This window comes from Ochotona princeps, chromosome 4 (assembly GCF_030435755.1).
Source record: "Ochotona princeps isolate mOchPri1 chromosome 4, mOchPri1.hap1, whole genome shotgun sequence".
NCBI classification, from domain to species: Eukaryota; Metazoa; Chordata; class Mammalia; order Lagomorpha; family Ochotonidae; genus Ochotona; species Ochotona princeps.
In genome coordinates this window covers 13,049,577-13,075,732 of record NC_080835.1, presented here as the reverse complement: position 1 = coordinate 13,075,732, position 26,156 = coordinate 13,049,577, and the positions used below count along the sequence as shown (strand labels likewise).

General features: G+C 36.6%; 3 protein-coding genes across 3 annotated transcripts; 2 read left to right on the top strand and 1 right to left on the bottom strand.

Annotated features, from left to right (window-relative positions):
• Positions 1-1,951: 1,951 nt before the first annotated feature.
• On the bottom strand, positions 1,952-4,015 carry LOC101533639 (olfactory receptor 5M5-like). Its single transcript, XM_004585537.2, is given in 2 exon segments — positions 1,952-2,937; positions 3,922-4,015. Coding segments are annotated over 2 exon segments (1,080 nt in total).
• Positions 4,016-12,491: 8,476 nt separating this feature from the next.
• On the top strand, positions 12,492-13,430 carry LOC101520747 (olfactory receptor 5M5-like). Its single transcript, XM_004585316.2, has one exon. The coding sequence runs from the start codon at positions 12,492-12,494 to the stop codon at positions 13,428-13,430; it is 939 nt and encodes a 312-aa protein (XP_004585373.1).
• A 9,420-nt stretch (positions 13,431-22,850) lies between these two features.
• On the top strand, positions 22,851-25,330 carry LOC101533410 (olfactory receptor 5M11). The gene is made up of 2 exons (XM_004585536.2): positions 22,851-23,064; positions 24,330-25,330. Exons 1-2 carry the CDS (start codon positions 23,040-23,042, stop codon positions 25,319-25,321), a joined length of 1,017 nt encoding a protein of 338 aa, XP_004585593.2. The 5' UTR covers positions 22,851-23,039; the 3' UTR covers positions 25,322-25,330.
• Positions 25,331-26,156: the final 826 nt, after the last annotated feature.

The following is a 26,156-nucleotide window of genomic DNA, read 5'->3' as shown; positions in this document are numbered from 1 at the left end:
ACCCTTGTTTTATTTCAACACTTTTATATGCATGTATGTTATTATAATTCAGATTTCATTATGATAAGTGGATCAGAGCACCAATTTTTGTATTTTATGTGTGCTAGCATATATTGTTTTTATGTAATAATTCATTATTGATCTTGTTATAAAGATTGATTCTAGAAAAACTAAATAGAAAAACATTGAAATATTGAAAGAATATAAAGTTATGAGTATCATTTTCTGAACCAAAGTGAACTGTCCTCAATATTTCAGTGTACTTCATTCCCTTTGGTTTACCTTCCAATCTGTTTTGCATCAACATAACCCAGCTTTTCAATGATTAGCTCATACATTTTTATGTGTCTTTCTAATATATGAAAATATTTGCTCATTTCTTGTGTTACCTGGATTGGATTTTTCATTAGTTACAACAAAGGATTAAATATATGTCTAATAATTAAATAATATGTATCAGTTCAGTGATTATCTCTAATTTTTCAATGATTCCTTGTGTGAAGAATTTTGAATTATTACTATTTGGAAAATGTCATCAGTTTTTGTTTGATATGCACCTTTTCCTCACCCTAAAATTGAATAAACAAGGACTTAACTGGCTACAATTTTTGAGACTAAATTTCATTGGAATTCAATGACATGTTCCGGATATTGTTATGTATAATATGGTGTGTCACTATTTGTTTTACATTTTTAACAAATTTCGTCCCAGTGTTCACTAGTATTTTTCTCAACAATTTGTGATATTGTTAAATACACATAATGTTAATCCATTTGTTCCTAAATTACATATATGTATTTAAACTTGATTTTAATAATTTATTCAGGCTTAAGATGTATTTTAATTTTAGTAAGTGTATTTTCATTGTTCTTGTCTATCTTCTCTTAGAAAATGTGACAGACATTGATAGAGATCAACACTCATTTTTCAGAATTTATTTAGTTGTTTGAAACTCAGCATTATGGAGATAGAGACAAAGAAAAGGAGGTAACTTCTATTTGTTAGCTACCTGCCTGATGATCCCAACCACCAGAGATAGACCAGTCTGAAATCTACAGCCGGGAGCCAGGAGTATTGTCTGGGTCTCCATGAGGGTGCAAAGGTCTAGGCACCTGTGTCACTTCTCACTATTTCTGCCAGGCCATTGGAAGAATTGATTCGGAAGTGGAACATTCGGGACTTGGACCAGTGCCCATATGAAATTCCAGTGTTTCAGACAGTGACTTACTCAATTTTCATTCTTTTTAGTGTAGCTGTTATGGTAAAATACTCTGTTGGTGGATAAGAACTGGAAAATAAGTGAAAAAATAATATGTAATGGCTATTAATAGTTTCACAGGGATAAACTATGTGCCTATTTTCATTAAGAAGCAATGTGTTTGATTAATGGCAAGTGATAATAGATCATGGAGTCATAAAAACATGTAAATTATGATTTTTGTTGGAATATAATAAAAATATTGTCTGAACTTCAAGAAGAATGAACATAAAAGTTCAATGAAAATATAGCCAGCAAAAGCACCTGACATTGGAGAAGGGAGTTTTTTTTCTTTTATGAGAAAATCTCTCTCATCAGAAGGAACTTTAAAACATGTTAAATGAATGAAAATCATTAAGAAATGTGTTATGAATAATTTCAAAGGTCCTGAAATTTGAGAAGCTAAGAAATCAACAGGAGGAGCTACTGTAGACATGAGATCCAGTTAAATAGAAACGAGGTCTTAAGAGAACTGAATACAAGGCCCTGACTAACCTGGGACAGATGACGTCAACTGCTGTGTCCTGTCAATTATCACACCCAAGGACGATTTTTATTCATTATTTCTGCTAGATTCTCACTGAATCCTAAACTGAGTAAAGGTGAAAGTATAATACCTTTATTGCAGAGAATTACATTCAAGAATTAATGAGACACATGTGGATTTTCCAAAGAGAATCTTTTTAAAATTTTTATTGAGAAACTGTAACTATTGAACTTTTCATTCTACCCAGACTCCCCATAAACACTCTTCTCAAAGCCCGTTTCACATCCTTGTTCCTCAGGCTGTAGATAAATGGATTCAGCATAGGGCTCACAAAAATACAAAACACTGCCACAATTTTCCCTTGCTCCACAGATTGCTCATTTGCTGGTCTCAGATACATACAGAACAGGGACCCATAGAACATGGTGACAGCTGTCAGGTGGGAGCCGCAGGTAGAGAAGGCTTTGCACTGTCCTTCACTGGAACGGATTTTCAGGATGGTAATAAAGATGAAAACATAGGAGACGAAGATGATGAGCAGCGAGCCTGTGAGGTTAATTCCCGCTGACACAAACAGGGCAGTTTGCTTTACATAAGTGTCAGAACATGTCAGCATTAAGAGGGGTGGGTCAGCACAGTAGAAATGGTTGATGGTGTTGGGTCCACAAAAGGACAAGCGAGAGGTCAGTATCACCTGCATCGTACCCACCATTGATCCCCAGAGATAGGGGAAAGTGACCAGGCAGGTGCAAACTGGCTTGGACATTTTGCTGCTGTAGTGTAAAGGATTGCAAATGGCCATGTACCTGTCATAGGCCATGGCACCAAGCATATAATACTCAGTAAGGAGTAGAGTCACAAAAACAAAGCACTGAGTCAGACACCCAGTGTATGAGATGGTCTTCTTCTTAGCTAAGAAGTTGACAAGCATTTGAGGGGAGACATTGGTGGAATAGAAGATGTCTACACATGCTAAATGGGTGAGGAAGAAATACATGGGGGTTTGCAGCTGAGGGGTGACTCAGATTAGAGAAATCATGCCCAGGTTCCCAGTCAGGGTGATGAGGTAAATCAACAGAAACACCATGAAAAGAATGGGCTGCAACTCAGGTCTGCTGGTCAAGCCCAGAAAAACAAACTCAGTTGCCTCAGTGTCATTGTCCTTGGAAATTATTTTTATCTTCATGTTCCCTAACAAGAAAAGAAGAATGTGTCAGGTGTAAAAAGAGAAAAAATTACATGTAATCTAAAGAAAATCAATGAACACACATGCTATTCAGAGAAGATTATAACTGTTTACTCAGAACTGAAAGAGTTTCAATAGGTAGTTTTGAGTGTCTTGTGTTGCTAACTAAAGAAGTGCAAGAGGTAGTGATGTTCATGCAGCATACTCGAACACCGAATGTAGCTACTTGCGGAGGATTTGAAATGCATCTTTTATGTCTCCAGACAGGCTTTGGAGTCAGAATCAGAGTCACTGTATTCGCATCAACAAATGAGGCCAACCTACAAATTCATTCTGTTCTTGGCAATAAAAGGAAAACCTTCTACAAAGTAGGGGACTACAACCCATTATTTCCTGACAGATTCAGGCTTAATTTTTTTCCCTACTCTGCTTTTGTAGTGTCTGAAAATAAAAAATATTCCACGGTTCCTTGGTGTTTCAGTCACCCCCATTCCTTTCTTACAAAACAATGAAGAATTTGGGCTGATTCTTCACTTATGTTATTTCACTAATCTCCATTTACTTCACAATATCCCAACTGATTTCATATTTAATATTCCTATTTCAGTCGATCTCATGCCACTCATTTTACACTTTGCATCAGTATTGTAAATTATATCTTGTCAGCTTTTCCTTAGCCGACAGTCAGGTCTAAGACAAAACTCTTACTTGTCTATAATAGTGCAATGGTTTTTATTCTTCTACAGATAAAATCTTCTATTCTCCTACACCAGTGATTTTTTTCTATAAAACCAAATGATTTCTGTAAATAACGTCATGAATTTGTTAAATGTCCATCACACTGCAACTAAAATCTCTGCTTTGCCAGAGAAACTATGTGATGTCTCATCAACTGCCTCTCCAACTTCATCTTCCATATCTCCTCTCTGTTACCTCTTCTGCCTCATTGCCCTTCTAGCTACTCCCTGAACAGATGGGTCCATTCCTACCTTGAGAACTTTCCATTGCTTCTCCATCTTCCCCAACTATCCTTTCCTGAACAGCTGCCTGAACAGATGGTGGTTTTGGCTCATCATATCCCATAACCCACAATGTCACACACCTGTCACACAACCTGTGTTAAGAGACCATCCTCTGATTTGTGAGTCTCCTTCATTTCAAGAGGAAGATGTGAGAAAATAAGGACAATCTAACAAAATGCAATTGCATGTATAAAATAATGCCAGTCTGAATATAGAATTGCTGAAAACAGCCCTGATTTTACTTAGAACAGGAAAAAAAAAAAAGCTCTGCATACAATGCAGAGGAAAAACACAAAAACTTCAGTTCCTATAGATTGTTTTCTTAAACCTCAGCCGATTGGAGGCTTCAACTGAGAAATAAGTGAAATCTGCAACAATGTTGGGAAGAGACAAAAATTTAGTGAAGGAAATCATTTCTGTAAATCGCTGTGAATGTGCTGTGATGATGCTGAGTCTAACAGTGTCATCATATCCCAATGAAAACCTGAGTTGGAGAAGTCTCTCAACATGAAGAAAGAAAGGTATTCAGGTATATTCCTTTTCCTCAAGTCGTAACCTTAAATTTATTTTTACCTAAATCTCTGAATTTTTCTCTTAGTGATTGCACAATATACTCAGGATTTGGAGTATATTTTGTCAAATCAAAATGTAAGGCTTTATGCCTGGAAAATCAAAATGGTTAACATATGAATTGTTTGCATTCTAAGAATTGGTAAAGCCTGTTTTAAGTCTCAAAACAACAGATCTGTAAGCAACATCGGTGATGGCTGTGAGGTCTGCTTGATCTCATATGTCTCTAGTGACCTGTTGTCTTTGTCAGAGAGGATCAGGCACCTGGCTGCCTAGAGTTTTGTGACAGTGTGCTGATTCTTTATGGTTGACTATTAATACTATTTAATATTATTTATTCTCATTTTGTTTCATAGGGAAAGAGAAAGAGAGAATTTACTCCTTCACTTTGTAAATACTAGGACAGGCTGAGACCAACTTGCAGGAGCTCATTCTGGGTTTCTAACATTGATTATGGGCACCCAGCTGCTTTACCCACTTTTCACATCCAAAAGTGAACATAGCAGAAGGTTTGAATCAGACATGGAAATCAGGGTCAAGCTCAGGCATTTGGCTATGGAATCAGGCATTCTAACTCATTTTTACTACTGCACTGAAAGTCATCTATTTTCATTTGACACTCAAAAAGAAAACAAAGCAATATTTTCATAAATTCATGATTTCCAGAACTTGAAGACTTACCTTGAAGAGACAGTAATTTTTTTGTCATCCCCCAAGGTCCTCAAAGTTGGAAGATTTATATCTCAATGATTAACCTTGTTATATTCATTTCTGAAAAATTAATTAGGAAATCACTTGTGGGATGTTATGAGAGCTCCCTCTGGAGATATTTACAAAAGCCACGTACCTTTCAATTAAAGAAAAAAAAACCTAGAATTTCATCATTAGCTCTATGTAGCGTCTGAAAAATGCAATAAAATTACTACTTAATAAACTGTTTATATCAGTTCCTTGCAATTAAATGAACCTGGTTATAGTTCTAATCATTGTATCTCAGTTGCAGCAGTGGATTCTTCTTCTGAATGTCTCCTCTATACAATTTATTCCCTTTTTTCTCTTTATCTTTTAAGATTTATTTTTACTGGAAATGCAGATTTAGGGAGAAGAGAGAAAGAAAGACCTTCCATCCGCTGGTTCACTCCCCAAATGGCCACAATAGCTGGATCTCAGCATTTTAGAATCCAGGAGCTTCTCTCAGGTATACCACATGGGTGTAGGGTCCCACGTTCTTGGGCCATCCTCCACTACTTTCCCAGACCACAACTGGGGAGTTGGATCATAATTGGAGCAGTTGAGACATGAACCAGTACCCATATGGGATGATGGCATTTGCGGTGGAGGATTAACCAATGAACCATTATACTTGACTTAAGTATTTTACTCATTTAATAGCTTTTATGTTTATTTTTCTGATGTATAAATACCATGGGGACAGAAATAGGGTAATAGTCACCTTGGAATTTTTGGGGGGAATATGCATAATATTTTAGCTATATAGTTCACATTTAGTAAAGAGTTCACATTTAGTAAAGAGTTGTTAAGTAAAATGTGATTAGATTATGTAAAATTAGATCAGTTAGTAACTAGTTTACTTGATACATGGCACAAACTGCTAAGAAGGTCCATGTATGAAAAGACTATGCTTAAGATATGATTCCAGAGATTGGCATTAATTCATTTAATATTTTCTCTTGGGATCCTGTCTGCATCATTTTTTTATAGACTTATGATACACTTCCATAGGCTCTGGGATTTCCTGTCCCTTGGCCCAATCCCACCCCCATTTATTGATTTCCCCTGTAGTATTACAATGGGCAGTCCTTCATGAACAATTGTAAATCCATCATTCCACAGTTGAAGTCTTTCCCTACATTGTAGGTATGGCCATTTTCAGAGTCCAGCATCCAACTGTCAGAATATTTTTCAATTGTTTCACTGGGAGTCCATCTTTGGTCTGGATGTAGGGAGACATACTGCATTATGTCTACATGTCAGGACATGTCAGTCTGTGCTACATTTCTAACATACATCCCCTAGAATACAGAGCCAGAAAACACAGACCACAACATGAAGAAAAACTGAAAATTTTCATCAGCATGAAGTTAAACAAACTGCTACAGAACTACCAATGCATCAGTTAAAGTGATGAAAACAATGGAAACCTTCTTGTGGAAATTGATGCTACTGCATGACCCATGTGGCACTGAAGAAATGACAATAAATCTCATTGCCCTTGAGATGTGGCAAGAACAGTGTTGCAAGGGACATTTACAGACTCAGGTGCTTACAAGCAGTCAAAAAATCTCTTATGCATGATCAATAAATGAATCACAGGGCTTACTGAAAAAGATACAAATGACTAGGAAGTGCAAAAAAGGTAAAATTCACAGCAAAAATAATTAGATTTGACATAAACAACCTGCAAATTGAAGTGAGAAAGAGCCATTCTATAACAAGATGAGCAGAAAAACCCATCAGCCATATTAGCATTGAACATGAAAAGGGGACAATCACTTAATATTTAGAGATGGAAGAGAAATGGTTCCAACTTTTTACTCTTTGCATGGGTCATGATACTGTTGGCATGGGCAATTGTAGGGATTATAACTCATTGTCATCTAGGAATATTTAGAAGGTATATTTTTCTAGGTATATTTAAGAGCAGAGTACAGCACTAGTACTTCTGGACTAGAGCATTAATAACACTATTATGAATAACAGTAATTGTTCTAAACACCAATTCACACACACAAACACACACACAAACAACTGTGATGCAGAGAAGTTGAACCTGTCCTTACCAGTGAGTGTGTAGTTGAAAATGAACAAATGTTTATGATCTTGCACATGGCACTTTGGGTTCTTCGTCAACTTTTACAGTGAAAGGAAAATACATTTCAGGCTCAGCTTTTGTAAATAGTTCTCACTTGCATATAAGCTACCATTTATCTTTCAGAAGATTATATTTCAGAGACACTGTTATGTCACTGATAATGTTTAAACCTAAAGCCAAGCTATCAACAAAGTTTCACTAATATTAGTCTCCTTTTATCTCCCACACGGAAAATACAGAGATATCCAAAACCTTTAAGAAAATAATAATTATTACAATAATTATTTTGACTGCTACAACCTCCACTGAAACATGTATTGAGTGAATACTGTGTGTCATTTGGTCTGCTTAAGACATGGCATTCTCAGGGGTTTAGCTGGAGGGATTCTAGTGAAAATATTAAGAATATTTTCAATTTTAAAGAAAATTTTAAATTTGAAAGAAGTCAGTCTGCCATGGAAGCTTGCGGTCACTCTAATATGTTGCTATATCATTTCCAAATCAAATGGAAGAAAATCCAATAGAGAAGGCCCCAGTATTGAACAAATGTCCAGAATTGGAAAAAAAAAAAAAAAAAGGCCTTAGAAACCTGGGACCACTGTCCAACATACAGTGTCTGTCTTAGGCTCTTCCATCTTGTCACTTTCCTGTGGCAAGGTGCTTTTATTAGGTTTGTTAAAACTGAAGCTTCTGTTTGCAATTGTTTCTGGCTTTTTATTTCTATATCAAGATGAAAAAAGAACCCATGGAGCTTTGCTGATAGCCAAACTAAGCCATCTGTCTTTCTTTGCTTCCTAGGACTTCATACTGTTTCCTTTTGTTAGCCAAGGACAACAGGTAACTACATAGCAAAGGAAGTCTATGGTTATCCTATTGTTAATCACATAAACAAAGGATGAGAAAGAAGGAAAATATGTCTATAAGAGTAGGGTGGTAAAAACAGCATCATTTGCACAAACTGCATTGTCTGTAAATACAGACTGTTTCTACAGCTTTGTATTATTATCCCTTTCGAAAAATAAATTGCAGTGCTCAAAATCAATAATAACACATTTGATTCCATGAAAATTAATTGCTCTTCCAGGGATTTCCCAGACTCCAAGTTCTCCTGGCATTACGCACTTGTATCTTACAGGTTGTGAACTTCATGTCTGCATCGGTCTGAAAATATTAAGACATTCAAATACAAAATTAAAATAAATAATAAATCCCATTGCTTCATCGTTCTTGTGAAATATGACTCCCTGATGGCAGGTGGAAATGAGCAAAATTCATGTCCTCAATGCTTTGAGCTGTGCAAAAGAATTAGAAGGTGGTGCTTATTCATGATCTGAATGATTTTTGCCAGGAATAATTGAACCCCAGGGAATTGATCCATATGTGACAATTCTGTTATAAATGCTTCAAGTTCTTCAAATTCAGGCTGCCATTGAAAAATTACTCTCCGTTGCAGGTAGGATCAGACAGTATCAAGATGCTGGAATCTGAAAACAACACCTTAATTAGTAAGTATAGTATCGGTTGAACTACAGTCTGACAATTTAGCATGGTGTTATCAGATTGCTAGTGCTTTTCTCACAGCATGATTACTTAAAAATAAATGAGAAATGGGCTGATGTTTCCATAATGAAGGAAAACTGAACCTAAAAGAGCCTTAATTCCATCACTAGTTGTGACTGCTGCTACAAGGGAAAACATTAATGTAGGTGCCATTGTGTGCACAGCTGTAGATAAGATAGAGGTTTTGTCCACAACAACATACAGTTGGATGCAGAGTATTATTCTAGTTAGAGATCTGGGTCATTCACCATGGTATTAAGAGCTTGAACATTTTAAATGTACCAGACATATTTTAGAAGCTTTGTAGGTGCGTATTATAAGGTAGGCCTGTTTTTTAGGGTTTTCTAGGAATTAGCTTCCTTCACATGAAATGACCTGCTATTATTAACCATGTATTTTCAATGAGAAAACTAAGATGCAGGGATATTGTTAATCATCGGAAACTATACATTTGGTTACCAATTCCAATCAGGAGGTGTGACTTCAGGCATCCAGTAAATATTATACTCCCTGAATGTCAACAATTAACCTTGTTCATACTCTCTTTCCTCCTAAGAAACAAAATGAAAGATTGGCATTGAATATATTATGATTCCTTTATTTTAAAAGATCATTTTTATTCAATGGAAGGCAGAGTCACAGAGAGAAAGAGAAAGAGACACAGAAACCTTCCATCAGCTGCTTCATTCCTCTTGAATCGTCCACAACTGCTAGCGCAGGACCCAATTCGAAGCCAGGAGCTGGGTCTTTCATGAGGAGGCAGAGACTCAAGAATTTGAGCCATCTTCTGCTGCTTTCCCAGCTGCATTAGCTGGACTGGCAGTGGGGTAACTTGGACTAGAACCAGCACCCATTTAGTATGTAGGCACGGGAGGCAGCAGCTTCAATCATTAGAGCATAGCACTGGTTATTATGATTCCTTTTACTTAATGATGTTAAATGCTACTCTTTATCATTATAAGATTGCATGATGTCAATGTTTTTTATCCTCGAAGAATAATGAGCTACAATGACGTTATAATCTACATTATTTAAAGTTAAGAATGAATTTCATGTAGTTATCTTCTCTAAATTTCTTTTATGCACTTCAAATTGAATTACTCTCAGATGGCAAGGAGGTAGTACTTTATTAAAACCAAAATTAATGCTTTAGAATCACTTAAGGGACAATCCGAAGTAATACGTATTTATGTAAAGGCGCTTCAGGTAGAAGTGGCACATATTTACATAAAAGTTTCAAGGTAAAGTGAATTTCAGCAGCATTAAGCCCCGAGATAGTCTTGTAACAGTTTTCTCTGAGGATTCTTGGATAAAACCGGGCTGGCTACTGTGTTCCTTCTCTTACAGGGAAGTGTACTGCAAAGGGTATTATCAGGTAGCAGTCAGTTATCTGGCATGTGTATTCACTATATCATTGCAGTAAAAATAAATAGCAATACCATTTCAAATCTTGAAAAATATTTCAATAATAGAGATTTTAAAGCATCACTCCATGAATAAAAGAGTATTAATTTGGTAATTATCATGATTTTGTAATTAAAATATAATTGGGCTTTAAGAGATTAAAAATAGACCGCAAATTCATAAGAATTCCACTAGCTGAAATGACTTATTTTGTATGCGATTCTCTGTGAGTTCAAAGTATTTGCATCCAGGATAACTTCATGTCATGAACAAGAAGAAACGGAATGATTAATTTATAAAATGCCTTGTAAAGTGATCTATTTTGCTTATTAGTATTGCAGTCCTTATTGAAAAATTTAATGTAACGCTTTCATACCTGAATGAGTTTATTTCATTGAAGAAGGAGGCTGATTTTGTATGATGACCTCTATGGTAAAGTTTACCTTTCCCAAATGCTGGGAAATGTACTTCCTGATGTCTCATGTATTGTCTTGGTTACTTTGCCAAAATGACTGTCACTCCAATATGCTCTAATTAATAGAAACTTCATATTCTGAAGAATTGACATGTAATTTGTATTATGGGTTTATCTTAAGAGTTAGAATGAGAAACACACAAATTTACTATGATCTGAAGATTTGGTTTTTAATGTTTTAAAAATTATTACCACTCAACCTTTTGATGAACATTTTAACATAATTTAATGAACATTTTCATATTGCCAGAATGTGTGGGTGAGGGTCCTTTAAAAGTCTGGAAAATGAAATCAAAAGATAATTTACATGGAAATGCAATTTTTAAAGAAGAATCTATGTACATATGGGATCTTTAAACATTTTTGGAAATGTATATAAAGTAAAAAACATTATGAGTTTGACATTAGGGTGTAACAGGTTAAGCCCCACCTGGCATCCCATATGGGTGTTGTTTTGAGATTTGGCTGCTCTAATTTTGATCCAATTTCCTCATGGGAAAACAGTGGGAAATGCATGGGAAAGCAAAGGACGATGCCCAAAGTCCTTGGGTCCATTCATCCTTGTGTTAGTCCCAGAAGAAGCTCCTGGCTCCTGGATCCTGAATTTGGCTTGGTCCAACTGCAGTCATTGCAATCATTTGGGGAGTGAACTAGCAAAAAGAATTTCTCTCTCAATTTCCTTTTCTCTGTGACTCTTTCAAATGAGTAAATCGTAAAAAAAAATTCATAGATTACCAAATCATTTGGTATCAAAATTGCTATTTTTTAGTTATGTTTCCACCAATTCTTTGATACCCTCATATGCACATACACATATATATATTGCCCTTAGACTAATTTTTGTACATGTGTATGTACATAAATATATATATATTACATATTAAATATGGTTAAAATTGCTTTATTAATTTTAATCAAAATTTTATCTAAACTAAAAAAAATTATCTTGAAATGGTCTTAAAAGTTAAGCACAATGATATTTTGAGGGCACATGGGGTTTACTAGACTGGATAAAATGGACTAATGTTATAGGATGAAGGACAACGTCAAAACAATTTCAAATTTGGAAGGGCATCAAGGAGATTCTGCCGTTATAGAAATATGTAGCATACATCATTTCTACTTGCTTAAGCTTAGTTAGTTGTAAAAAAGACAAACAAAAACAAATATTTTACATCAGCCAAATACATATTATAAAATGTTATTGCAAAGAAGAGCAGCATTTCTACTCGTTCTTGCAAGGAAATTGTACTGAACAAATACAGTGTGTATTTTTAGGGCTTCCAACACAACGGATAAATACTTGAGCTAGTAAATACACTGATTACCCTAATCTATCATTATACAGGTATCCTTGTTGAAATATCAGACTGTTTGCCATAAAAGTGTCAATTATTATGTGTCCATTAAAATATTCTGAAAGACTTACAAAGTATTAAATGTCTCTAAAAATATAAGAAGAGCAAAATGGCAGGGAAATCATTAAAAATATGACAGCCTTTCTTCTGAAAGTCCTCTACACACTTAGGACATTAATTCCACGCATGCTTCATTCCGCTTCTTTATGCCACTTGCATTGCCCACTTGGAGAGAAGAAGAGCACAGATCAGGTGACCTAAGAGTGGTAATAACCATTGGCACACAGCGGATGTATTTTTCTTTTCTTTAGATGTTGTTTGAAGGGAACCAAGCACAATGTTACAGAGAAACTACACCACAGTCACCGAATTTATTCTGCTGGGGCTGACCGATAGAGCTGAGCTGCAGCCTGTCCTATTTGTGGTTTTCTTAATCATCTACCTTGTCACAGTCATCGGCAACGTGACCATGATCTTCTTAATCAGGAGCGACTCTAAGCTTCACACTCCAATGTACTTCTTCCTCAGTCACCTCTCCTTTGTAGATCTCTGTTACGCCACCAGTGTCACTCCCCAAATGTTGGTTCATTTCTTATCCAAGAGAAAGACGATTTCCTTCATTGGCTGTTTGATACAATTCCACTTCTTCATTGCCCTCGTGATCACAGATTATTACATGCTGGCAGTGATGGCGTACGACCGCTATATGGCCATCTGCAAGCCCTTGGTGTACAGCAGCAAGATGTCCAGATGTGTCTGCCTCTCTCTAGTAGCTGCCCCTTATATTTACGGTTTTGCAAACGGCTTGGCACAGACCATTCTGATGCTCCGTCTGTCCTTCTGTGGCCCCAATGAGATCAATCACTTCTACTGCGCTGATCCACCTCTCATGGTGCTCGCCTGCTCGGACACCTACGTCAAGGAGACTGCCATGTTCGTGGTGGCGGGTTCCAACCTCACCTGTTCTCTCGCTATCATCCTTATCTCCTACATTTTCATCTTCACAGCCATTCTGCGCATTCGTTCTGCAGAGGGGAGGCGCAAGGCCTTCTCCACCTGCGGCTCCCATCTGACAGCTGTCACTGTGTTTTACGGAACGCTCTTCTGTATGTATCTCAGGCCCCCTTCGGAGGCATCTGTGGAACAGGGGAAAATCGTAGCTGTCTTTTATATCTTTGTGAGTCCTATGTTAAACCCTTTGATCTATAGCCTAAGGAACAAGGACGTTAAAAGGGCAATAAGGAAAGTTATGCAAAAGGAATTATTTACGAAATAAGGTAGGAAACAACACAGGCACATAAGATGTTCTGACAGTCTGAATGATTAATGAAAACTTTATATTAATGAATCATGTTGATTATTTTTTACGTTTCTTAATTCACACACGGGAGTTGGAAGCGTGTGTCAGATACTTAAAATTTTCAGTGTCATCCAGTAATTTAAAAATGTTTTTTCTATGTATTAAAGCACAGCAATGGAAGGTACTGTTATTTCTCCACAATATTTGTAAAGAATATATGATTCCATCTGTAGTACATTGGTACACAGCTTAAAAAGTCAAACATTCAATTCTATGGCAATGTTTACTTTAAAAAAAGGTTTTTTGCATTGTCTAATAATTTCTGAATGATTTTTTTAGAAATCTGTAATTTATACATTTTTCCTTTTTTACAAATTACATAGCAATGAGAATCATTCAGATATGTCTTATTGTTTGAGATAGGTTCATTGAATGATATTACTGAACCAATGGACTTTTCATTCATAAAGTGCTGGAAGGAAATGCCAAATTTCCTTCAGAAGGGCCTATATATGTGTGTGTATATACATACACACATACACTAATATGCAGTTTTATCATCATGTGACCTTTCTTACACTTTCTGATTGTCATTCCTAGTTCCTTCCAATGAAGCAATTTTGTTTGATGTTTTATCCATGAAGATATATTGGTATTATGTCTATAATTCATTTCAAAATAACAGTTTCAATCAACTACTTTTTTACTTTTTTATTTTTTTCAAGTTACATTCATACTGAGTTCTGGCCATTTTAGTGGAACTTGAATAATATTAACATAAAGAACATTGGCATTCTTGGCATCTTTTAGTCTTTGCTTCTGAGATAATCACTGTTCTGATACTTTCCTCTACAGAATGATTTAGTGTGTTCTGGGTTACAAATTGGAAAGGAGGAAATCAAATTACCCTCTAACACCACATAAGCAGAATCATAAAGTATGAGAAAATTTATTTGAAAGAGAGAGAGAGAGAGAGAGAGAGAGAGAGAGAGATGTCTTACATTTACAAGTTTATTGAGCCAGGCTATAGCAATGAGGGTTAGCAGGAAACTAAATAATGGGTCATGACCTCTCAGGGCATTTGTTAGCAGATAGCTGGGTAGGAGTGCAGTCAAAACTAAAATCCAGACACTCTCACATGGAATGCAGGACCCTAAGTGGTATAGTAACTGTTGTGTCAATTCACTGCATTAAGTTCACACTGTTTAGTATAACCATTCCTCATTCAGCAGCATTCCTTTTATATCTTTCCATGTTTTATTTATCTGCATTTACTGTCTTGTTACTTAATGGCATCCTACTATATGAAAATACACTGCCACTGGTTTACCCTTTCTCCAATGAAGGGCATCCAAGTTGTCTCCACTTTTTTAACTTACTATAAAGCTCCTAAGAATATTTATAATAATCAGCTTGAGAGAGTACACTTACATTTGCCCTCTATGTGGCACAGCAACTCAACACCACATAATAGGCATACTACTCCCAGCTTTATAAGACAGTATCTTTCTGAAATATTTATACCACTTTACATTCTCACCAGCAATCCATCAGAGTCACATTTGCTTCATTGTTGTGTCAATTTGATACTGGCATTCGTTTTAGTCTAAGTTATTCTGTAGTTTGATTTGCATTTCCCAATGAATATTATGTGTATATACCCAAGCTTTCCTAACAAAAAAGTACATCAATTTTTCAAAACCAAATTGCCTAACATTTTAGACTCTTGTTGCAATTATGATCAAAATGGATTTAGTTCCATTAGTCTTAAATGTTAGTCTTTGCAATATTTACTTTTTTCTCTTACCTTTTCATCACATAAAGTGTTCATCTTCAGAAAACTTTTTTATCCTATTTGTATGCATTCCAAACTGGATTTTTCCTAAGTATTTTACATATCTTTTCTTGTAGTATACACAAATATTTGTTTAAAGATGCTTTCTTTGCTTATTGATGTTACACAGGGAATGTGGGTTTTTAGGTAGCTATACTGTGTCCACCAATGTCATTAAAGATCTTCTGTAAGTTTCAGTAGCATCTCAGCTCTGTTTACAATCCAACTATCATATTAAATAAGCCCTTTCTTAAATACATACAGCTTTTTTTAAGCCTTTATTTCTTATGGCCTGGAATTGTGGTTCACAAGCAGGGTTACTTTGCCTTTCAAGAGCCATAAATTTGATTTTTGCAAGTGGGAGAACTGCTAACAGGTCAAATCATGGATTCAGCTACATACATTACAACGAACAGGACAGATGGCCTTGCCTACAGCTGTCATCTGACTCTAATGCTGAGGTAGAGGTACCATGCTTTCGAATTTCCAGAGATTGACTAGACAGTATTGGAGTTAAAACAACATTGCTGAACTCTCGATTTTACTGATTTTAAATTATTTTTAAAAGATTTACTTTGATTTGAATGGCATTTTTACATAAATGAGGACAGAGAGATCTTCCATTTGGCTTTCAACCCGATACCTTACTGATGGTTTGGGAAAACATTAGAAGTTGGTCCAATTCTTGAGTCCCACACTCAGAGATCTGGAAGAAGCTCCTGCTTTCGGATCAGCTCAGATCCAGCCATTGCATCCATATGGAGAATGAACCAGCAGATGGAAGATCTCTCTGTCCTCATTTCTGTAAACTACTGTTTTTTTTTTAAATTGTGACAAATTCATGCCATTACTTTATTTTAAATTTGCAGTGTTCATGTTTTTCTCTTATGTATTTCTTAATGATATAAACTCATTCTTTGTGAGATGGTGAGATAAACATATATATATGAATTATCACATAGTTGAAGTATCATATATGTTTATACATATATGCCATATATATGTTTATACACACACTTATATGTGTGTGTGAAGTAATTTTTACACATAAGGCATTATTAAAACCCTAAGGATGGATTTCAGAAACTTTCTGCAATAACACAATCATACCCTTTAATTCTATTTCCTTAATCTTTTTGAATTATTCTTGTATACTATGTATCCTTCATTTCATTTCTTTGTTGTCATGTCTTTTGTAATACTGTATCAAATGATTTGTTTCACTTTATTCTTTTTATTCTTTGTTTTCAAGAAGTTAAATTCTTTGTCATTAATGATTCAGTTTATATTTACCTGTACCATTATTTCTTAATTTTTACCTGTAAGTTTTTTAACAATTTCCAACACACACCTAAAAATGGCCAATATGAAGATGACACATTTTAGCATAACCCATCATTGTGAAATCTTCCCACAATGTCACATTTATCTCAATATTCCAGATTTTTAGACATTATAAAGTTGAATTCTACCTGCCTTTTCTGTCCCCTTCCCTGTTTACTACACAGGTCATATAGAAATTTGTTTCTCATCCTTATGTAGAGTACAGTCATTTGGTAAGTGTGCATGTATTAATAAAACCAAATAGGATTTTGTGGCTTAATTTAAAATATGATGCAGAATAAATTCAGCAATTTGTTCACAACACTCTTAAATTTATTCATACTGGTTTATGTAACAGGAATTTTAAGAGACAACTTCAATATGTATCTCTCCTATCATGTATATGTTTATTCTGTTAATTGTGGACATTTTCATTTCTTTCTGTTTACCTCCCTGCATGAAAAATCGGCAACAAACTCACTTGTGTAACTTCAGATCGTAATTAAATTGGAATATTTTTAAATGCCTTACTGTTCATTCTAGACTTTCTTTTTAAGCTGTGTCCACATTCTTTATCCATTTTTTCTGAGATATTTTGCCTTTATTCCAGCTGTTTGTAACAGGTCTCTATGTATTATATACTGCGGTTATAATTTTGTGATGCTACACACCATGAAAATGTCTTTCATCGTTTTACGTATGTGTATCCCTTTCTGTGTGTAGTGTAGCTGCTGGTGGCGTAAAAGTTAGATATTTCAGCCTAGCTCAAATGTGTGATGTTTTCTGTACATTGTTAGACTTGAATTACTTAATTAAAATTATTCACTTTTATTTTCTTCCAGTTTTTCAAGATTTTGCTTTTAGGACCATCAGTCTTTCTGGTTCCATAAATCGTATCTAACAGAATCGAGCTCTATTTTATTGAAAAGCATCATTTTTAAATTTTAAATGCTATTTCTTATGTCTCATTGAAATACTTTGTTACTTCTGCTATATGTTAAGTGTTTAAATATGAGCATACTTGCAAATCTGTCTCTGAGGCGATTTTCTAGGATCAGTTTGTCAACTCTTCCAATTAAAAATATATCTCAATAAAAATCACTTTATTATTAACAAGCTAAAAATCATTAAAATATTTTCTTTAAGATTTCTTGTATGAAAATAACTGTGTTCTGTACCATGGCCATATGCAATATTTCTTCATTAGACAAATAAAACTTGCTATATAAACTCAGAAGATGTGTCTGCAGAAATAAGAAAGAAAAGACATGTCATAAGAAAATAGACAGGGGCAGAGCAGAATAGAATTTTCCATAGAAATAACACTTAAGCAAAGCTTCAGCGTTGTGAAAGAACTTTCCAGGTATACAGAACATTAAAAAAAAATGCAGGCAAGATAGTTCTCAGTTTAGTTGAGAAATAACAAGAAGAAAGATAAACATTGAATAATATGTATGTGATGCAGAAGAGAGATGATTGCAGTAATGATACTTTGGAAGACATGGAAGTCTCTATTTTTTCAAATCACCCTGCTACATTTGTCTCTGTCAATTTTTTTACTTCAAACTCCAAGAAAGGATAGGTAAGATTGATTTTGTTGACTGTTCTACCAATATTGTGAAAGTTTCTGCTTCATAAAACAAGTTAAGTATTTGCTAAATGAAGAACAAGCAGATAAATGAAGTCGGACCCATGTTTGTGTAGGGATGAATTGGATTCAAATTTTAAGTGTGATCAGAGTTATCAATCTTACTATTAGAAGACAGATACTTTTTAATCGCCGAGAGCAAATATATTCAGGTAACAAACAGCATTGCTTTTAGTGAATACTTAGTAAGGACAAAAGATATCTTTGAGTTCCAAATCTCAATTATACATAAAGATACTCTTTGTCATGTAATTTCTCATGAATAGTCCCTGAGAATTGATTTTGTATTACCATATTTCCTTTTCTGTGGTGCCTGGAAAGTCGGACACTCCATAATGTTTTATCTAGTTTAAGCTTGAATTAGATACACATAATTGGAAAGCCACATTTTAAGAGCAAATCAAATTCCTTTCTGAACATGTACTCACCCATACATGTTTAGAAACATGTACTTCCTACAGAATATTGTTTTCTTTAAATCAACATATTTTTACATTGATTTTGCCATTTTAACTGATGTTCATTTTGCATTAAAATCATAGTTACCATTTTTAAAAGAAGCTTATGAAGCAGTGAGAGAAAGAGAACTCGCATCACCTTGCTCATTCTGCAAATGCTCATCAACTGAAGCCAGGAGAAAGGAACTCAACACAGAGCATCCGTGTGAGCAGGAAGCACCCACATGCTCAACTCATCACCTGTTGTCCCCAGGATGAACATTATAGGAAAGTGGGATCTGGAATCAGAGACTGGGAGACAGAAATGGAATTCAGTCATATTCCTACAAGAATTCTCATTTGTGACAAGTCCTCAGAGGTAATTTCACAAAGAGGATGTAGCTGGTTTCAGAGGTAGGAAGTAGTTTAAAACACTGCAATAGTAATTCAGCTGAAGCGTAATGTTTGTCAGGGACTAGGCAACAGGAATGGAAGGGGAAGAAGTAGTTGGCTTGTGGATACTGGTGCTTTCGTGCAGGCTCTAGCACAACCTCAGCAGAATCATGGGACAAAGAGCAGAAAAAGTTTCTCCTTCGTGTGCTTGAGTGTGTGTTTGGTTTCTTTTGACCACATGGAAGATTAGAGCTATGATTCACTGAAATGAGCCGCATCGTGCTTGGAGGATACTATGGATAGAAAAAGGTTTTAGTCATTTTGAGTTGCTTATGTATCAATACAAAGTTAATAATGAGACCATTGAAATATAGTTCCGGAATTGGGGAAAACGATTGCAGCTGTAGAAACATTTTTAAAAATTCAATTACTCAAAGGGTGTTTAATATCACGCCACTGACTAATCTATGTAGGTAGAGTATAAATAGAACAGGGGAGACTGTCAGACACTGAGTTTCAGATTGCTTCAACATTAAGAGGGAAAAATGAAGAAAAAATACATAGAGAAAGAGGTGACTCAGTTGGTACAAATAAAAAGAGCATTATGTGCTAAGATGTAAGGGAAGAAACTGTTCAAGGAACAATAAACACTCAACAGTATCAAAAATAATTGTTAGAGCAATAAAAAGAAGACTATGAATTGATCACTGGATTCAGTGACCTGGAGTGCATTGTTAGTTTTCATGTGAGCAATTCCCAGATAAGGAAATGGAAGGAGATGCAAGGAAAGCACAATTGGAGTGGTTTGGGAGAAAGCAGAGAAGGCGAAATTAGAAACAAGTGTATTGAACTTTAACCACTGCACTATCGCACCAGGCCCTTTTTTTAAAAAGATTTATTTATTTTTATTGAAAGACAGACATACAGAGAGGAGGAGAGAAAGGAAGATCTTCCGTCCAATTGTTCACTCCCCAAGTGATTGCAACAGCTGGAGCTGAGCCAGTCTGAAGCCAGGAACCGGGAGCTCTTTCAGGTCTCCCACACAGGTACAGGGCCCAAGGGCTTTGGGCCGTCCTTAACTGCTTTCCCAGGCCACAAGCAGGGAGCTGGATTTTCTATTGGTCACTCAATACCATGTCAGTTAACTCCATAATGTTGTAAATTGTTGTTGATGTTATGTTGTGGCTTTTCATTGAAGGGAATGATATTCTGCCAGCTCTACTTTCAGACCAGGGATGGTCTTGCAAGGGAACTGTTGAACCTCTCTGGACAATAAGAGGCTGGACTCTATGCATGGTTCATGCTCGCAATGAAGGAATCAGAACTGGATATGAACTGTACTATTGCAACAATGTGGAGGAATCCAACATGGGGGGAGGGTATGAGGGGCAGGGGTTAGGGGAATCCCAGAGCCTATGAAACTGTGTTATAAAAAGAAATTAATAAAAGAAACAAAAATAAGTGTATTCAACTATGGCAATATGTAGATTGACAAAGGCATTGGAAAGCAACAGGATACGGCTTATGCAAAGCAGTGAAATAATGGCAGAGTATTTTTTTACTGATCCCTAAAATTACACCAGAACAAGTTTAAATGTTTTACTTGATGTGTTTCTGGGATATCTGCCTACTTAGCCTGGATTTTCTGCAGAGAAGTGTGAACGTAGCAGTCCGTGAGGAAGCAGAGAGGGCTCAGCTTCTGTACGTTGCTGATGGGAGTACAAAGTGGTGCGGCAGCATTGGAAAGCACATGAAGGTTCCTCAAAAAATAAAATTAGAACTACCGTTGGATTCAGCAATCCTATTTTGTGGATTTATACCCAAAAAGTGGATATCAGGATCTGGAAGAGATATGGACAGTCCGGTGTATGTAGTGGCATAATTCACAACCGTTTAAATATGTAAGGGATTGGTATTTGGTCGTACTGACACTGCTAGGGGCACTGTGAGCTCACATCGGAGGCCTGGGCTTGAGGACGAGCTGCAGTCCTGATTCAGGCTTCCCGCTAATGCACATCACGGCAGACAGAAGGTCATGGCTTATGTGGTGTGGTGTCTGCAGTCAAACAGGAGAGCTGAGTGGTATTTCTGGGTCCAACTTTGCATTTTCTCCAGCTCTGGCTCTTGCAACATTTTAGGATGAACCAGGATTAAGAATCCTCCTTCTTTCTCTTTCTGACTCTATTTCTGCCTCTCTTATTCTCCATTCCACTCTTTCAAACAAATAAAAATTTTTTTTTAAAGATTTATTCATTTTATTACAGCCAGATATACACAAAGGAGGAGAGACAGAGAGGAAGATCTTCCGTCCGATGATTCACTCCCCAAGTGAGCCGCAACGGGCCGACGCGCGCCGATCCGATGCCGGGAACCTGGAACCTCTTCCGGGTCTCCCACGCGGGTGCAGGGTCCCAAAGCATTGGGCCGTCCTCAACTGCTTTCCCAGGCCACAAGCAGGGAGCTGGATGGGAAGTGGAGCTGCCGGGATTAGAACCGGTGCCCATATGGGATCCCGGGGCTTTCAAGGTGAGGACTTTAGCCGCTAGACCACGTCGCCAGGCCCAAACAAATAAAATTTAAAAATATATGGAGGCAACCTAAATATTTCCACCAATGACTAAATGGATAGCAAAGTATGGTATGTAAGAACAATGAAATAATACACAGCTTTAAAGTGCAGACAATCCAGTTATTGCCAACAACACAGTTGAACCAGGAGGGCTTTACGCAGGATAAGCCAGCCTCTATTATTCTACTTACACAAGAGTTCTTTTCAAAAGTTAGTGGAAAATGCACATTATTAATAACTATGCAGGAATATCCAAATTGTCTTAATGTAAATTTATGCTTAAATTCCACTTTTCTATAAAGTGTTTGCAGTGATGTTATATGAGCAATGGTAGTCCGATTTAAAGAAAGAGAACAGGCATGTGTTCATTAGTAACCATGGAAACAAAGGGGTTTCTCCACAATAGTAGAAAATTTTGTTCTGGAACTCTATTTAGTGTAATGGGGTAAGCCGTTGCTTTTAATGCCAGTGTCCACTACGGGCACTGGATCATGTTCTGGTGCTCCGTTTGCAATCTAGCTTCTCAGCCTGTAAGCACTGACGCACAGTATGACCATTGTGTCCCGTTGCTTGTGTCCCAGTGGCTCCACTTCTGCTCCAACTCCCTGCTTACGGCCTGGGAAAGCAATAGAGGATGGCTCATGTCCTTGGGCCCCTGCACCCATGGGGAAGACACAGAAGAATTTCCTGATTCTTGGCTTCAGATTGGATCAACTCTGGCTGATGTAGCCATTTTGAAAGTTAACCGGTAGATGGACAATCTCTGTTTCCTTCTCTGTCTGTAAAACCTGCTTTTAAATAAAAATAAATACATCTTTAAAAAGCCCTGGAAGTTGTGAAACTTCTGTATGTTTTCCACAGATCTAGTAAATAAGCAATGAAAAGTTTAGATCTTACAGAAAATATGACTGAGACAAATCATTAGTTTTTACTGAGAATATTTCCTGGACTCCCAGAGGTTTAATTCCAGTATAACATCTGTCACTAATAATCCTTAATCCCACTGAGATTTGCTTTGAACACAAGGTCTAACTTGCCTGCTTGCTATAAACATGACTGCATTTTATAACTTAGGCAGATCCCAGAAAGTTCCTTAGTCAGAGGGTGAGAAAAGAGATGCATGTCAGAACCCTAAGTCAGTTCTGGCATTTTGATCTTCTTTATTTTTAGTCAAGAGGAAGTCAAGAAAAGTCTAATTTCAAACTGAGACCTACAAATTACAGACATTTTAATCCTTACAATTAGGCTTTGTTTGACTTTGTAATTCAGCGAGTAAGAGGAATCTTCAGGTCACAGCTGCGAAAGAAGATGTTTGGCAACAAAAAGTCTTCATCTTATTTCTAACATCAGTCTTATCTACTGACTTTACGTTACCCCGAGGATGTCATTGCATTTCTACTGCTCAGGTAAAACATTGTTTCCAGATTTATAAATACAGATCAGCTGTACATTCCCTGCCATGGGCTCTGAGACACACTTAACTTTTCTGCCTGTTGTTCCCTAAAAATATGTACATGCAATCTTTTCTCGTGTTACTAGTGTAGCTTGAACCTCAAGTAAGTTTCTAGAAGAAAGACTGATGGATTTATTTTGGTTTCCCATACGGATGACATGGACTCAACCACTGGAGCTATTATCTTCTCATTAATAAAGTGCACAGTTGCAGAATGTTGACGCTTGTAAAAGGAGCCAAACTTTGGCTTAAAGGTCTACACAGCGATACTTCTGTTTTATATAAGTTATGTTAAATACCTTAAGCATTAACCACAGGAAAAAAACCCAGCATTTTCTTTATAAATACTTCCAGAAATTGTACTCATCACCAAACTATTATGATACTTCATTTACATTCAATCATTTGCTCATTTATTTAACATATGCGAACACATGCTAATTGTATATATCCAGGATGCAAGGTACAGACAGTATAGGCCTGTGAATAATTATTTAATATTTCCATTACAGCAAACTATTTTTGAAATGACCCTAAAATTTGCTCAACTGATAAGCTTTCCAAGTGATTGCTTTGTATCCAGAAAATCAAAAAGCAAAAACATGGAAGATCTAGAGAAGAGTATACATGTGTAGTCACTAGTTTTGTTGCAATAATAAACTGAACTTTGTATTTCCCTTTGAACAATTACTCCAAAATTGGAAACTGGTGGCAATGTTGTTATACAAACTAGTAAAGAATAAATTGAAAGTATGTATACTTCTGTGGAAGCACAGAGACTAAACAGATTATTTCAATATCTTATGTAAGGCAAATCAGGTGAGAAGTGTATAGATGGCCCAAAGTTTTGGGACCCTATAAACCTGTGAGAGACCCTAGAATCTCTGAGTTTCTGGCTTTGGATTGGCTCAGCTCTGGCCATTGAGGAGTGAATCATAAGACAAAAGATTTTCCTCTCATCTTACTCCTCTATGTGTATCTGACTTTCCAATAAAAAAATTGGGGAATATGTAGTGTGGTGGAGGTATGATAAAGGGACAGAAATAAAGCAGTAATTTATGCACAGGCATATAAACAATATTTTAGTGGAAATAAAATATTAGATTATGGCATAAGTAATTTTCAGTAATGTATTTTGAGATAAAATTGATCTCAAATGTTATCAACATGATTTGTACATTAATGTAAATTTATGGTTCTGTGTTTTTTCCTGTGCAGCCCCAGACTCTCAGGAAATGCCCATCATGAACAGCACTGCTCTAACAGAATTCATCTTACTGGGGCTCACAGATTGCCCTGAACTGCAGCCTCTCCTCTTCGTGCTGTTTCTGATTGTTTACCTCAGCACTCTCTTGGGAAACCTGGGCATGATCGTGTTAATCAGAATGGACACTCGCCTTCACACACCCATGTACTTCTTCCTCACCAACTTAGCCTTTGTGGACTTGTGCTATGCCTCTAATGCCACGCCACAGATGCTGGCTAATTTCTTATCAGACAAGAAGACCATTTCCTTTGTTGGCTGTTTCACACAGTGTTATGTATTCATCGCTCTTCTCCTCACCGAGTTCTACATGCTGGCAGCAATGGCCTACGATCGCTACGTGGCCATATGTAATCCCCTGCACTACAATGTCAGAATGTCCAGGCGGGTCTGCATTGGTCTGGCCGCATTTCCTTATGTCTATGGCTTCTCAGATGGGCTGTTTCAGACCATCCTGACCTTCCGCCTCACCTTCTGCAGATCCAATGTCATCAACCACTTCTACTGTGCTGACCCACCGCTCATCAGGCTCTCTTGCTCTGACACCTCCGTCAAGGAGTATGCCATGCTCGTATCAGCTGGCTTCAACCTCTCCAGCTCCCTCACCATCATCGTGGTGTCCTATGCCTTCATCATTGCTGCCATCCTGCGGATCAAGTCAGCTGAAGGCCAACGCAAGGCGTTCTCCACCTGTGGCTCTCACATGATGGCCGTAACCCTGTTTTATGGGACACTGTTCTGCATGTATGTAAGACCTCCAACAGATAAGACTGTTGAGGAATCGAAGATAATAGCCGTCTTCTACACCTTTGTCACTCCTGTCCTTAATCCTTTGATCTATAGTTTGAGAAATAAAGATGTCAAACAAGCCTTGCTGAAAATCCTCACACGTAATAGGGTCACGGTGGCTTCCGTGTTTAAACTTTCTCAAAAGACTTCATTCTGAAAGCTTAGCTGATGGGGATTTGCATTTTGGAGATGAGTTCTGCTATTTCCTCTGGCTCTCTTGACATCCTCCACAAAGTTATCACAACTAGGAGAATGTATCTGTAACTCAGGTTCAACATCTTGCCGCACCACATCTGACACAGGTGTTTCCTGTGAGTTTTCTGGCCATGCAGGATCGCATGCCATACTCCCCATTCAAATCAGTGTTTTATTCAAATTCTCAACTGACTCATAAGCACATTGCATTTTGAGAAGCGGTGCTCTCACTGAATAAGCAATGGACCCTATTCAAGTGAAGCGTCTATTTTTCTCAGGGAATTCTCTTCTCAATGATGTTTAGGAACATGATGTTCATTCTTTGTGCACACAGATCTGGAACATGAACCTTCTACATATGCAGTGGAAGGGATGATTTAATAGAGAGGAAGAGACAAAATCTGCAAAACCCCAAAAAACTAGTAGACTTTTCCTCCCAAGATTTTGTGCTGAAGTAAATGATTGAAAGGCTAAATGAAAATTATTTTCATCAATATGTATTCTGCTTGGCCACAAATGTCAGGTGTTTCCTAAATTATTCTCTTGAAAGACAACTGACTTTTCAAAATACATAAATAAAAGGCATAAAATATGTGTATAAATGTATGTTATGTTGCATATAAAATAACATAGGTAACATATTTACATTTTTGGTAATTTTGTTTATGCTAGTTGTATGTATTAAAGGAGTAAACCGTACTCCCAGATAAGCTGAAACAGTGGAATATGTAAATGTATTATAAATGTATCATGATATCTCACAGCATGCAAGACAAGGACCAACTAGATGTTAGGAA

Bases quoted from the DNA above. Each gene is read 5' to 3' on its own strand.
- LOC101520747 (XM_004585316.2), top strand. From the start codon at position 12,492: ATGTTACAGAGAAACTACACCACAGTCACCGAATTTATTCTGCTGGGG.
- LOC101533410 (XM_004585536.2), top strand. From the start codon at position 23,040: ATGTCATTGCATTTCTACTGCTCAG. The intron at 23,065-24,329 runs GTAAAACATTGT...TTTCCTGTGCAG, and splicing joins ATTGCATTTCTACTGCTCAG to CCCCAGACTCTCAGGAAATG.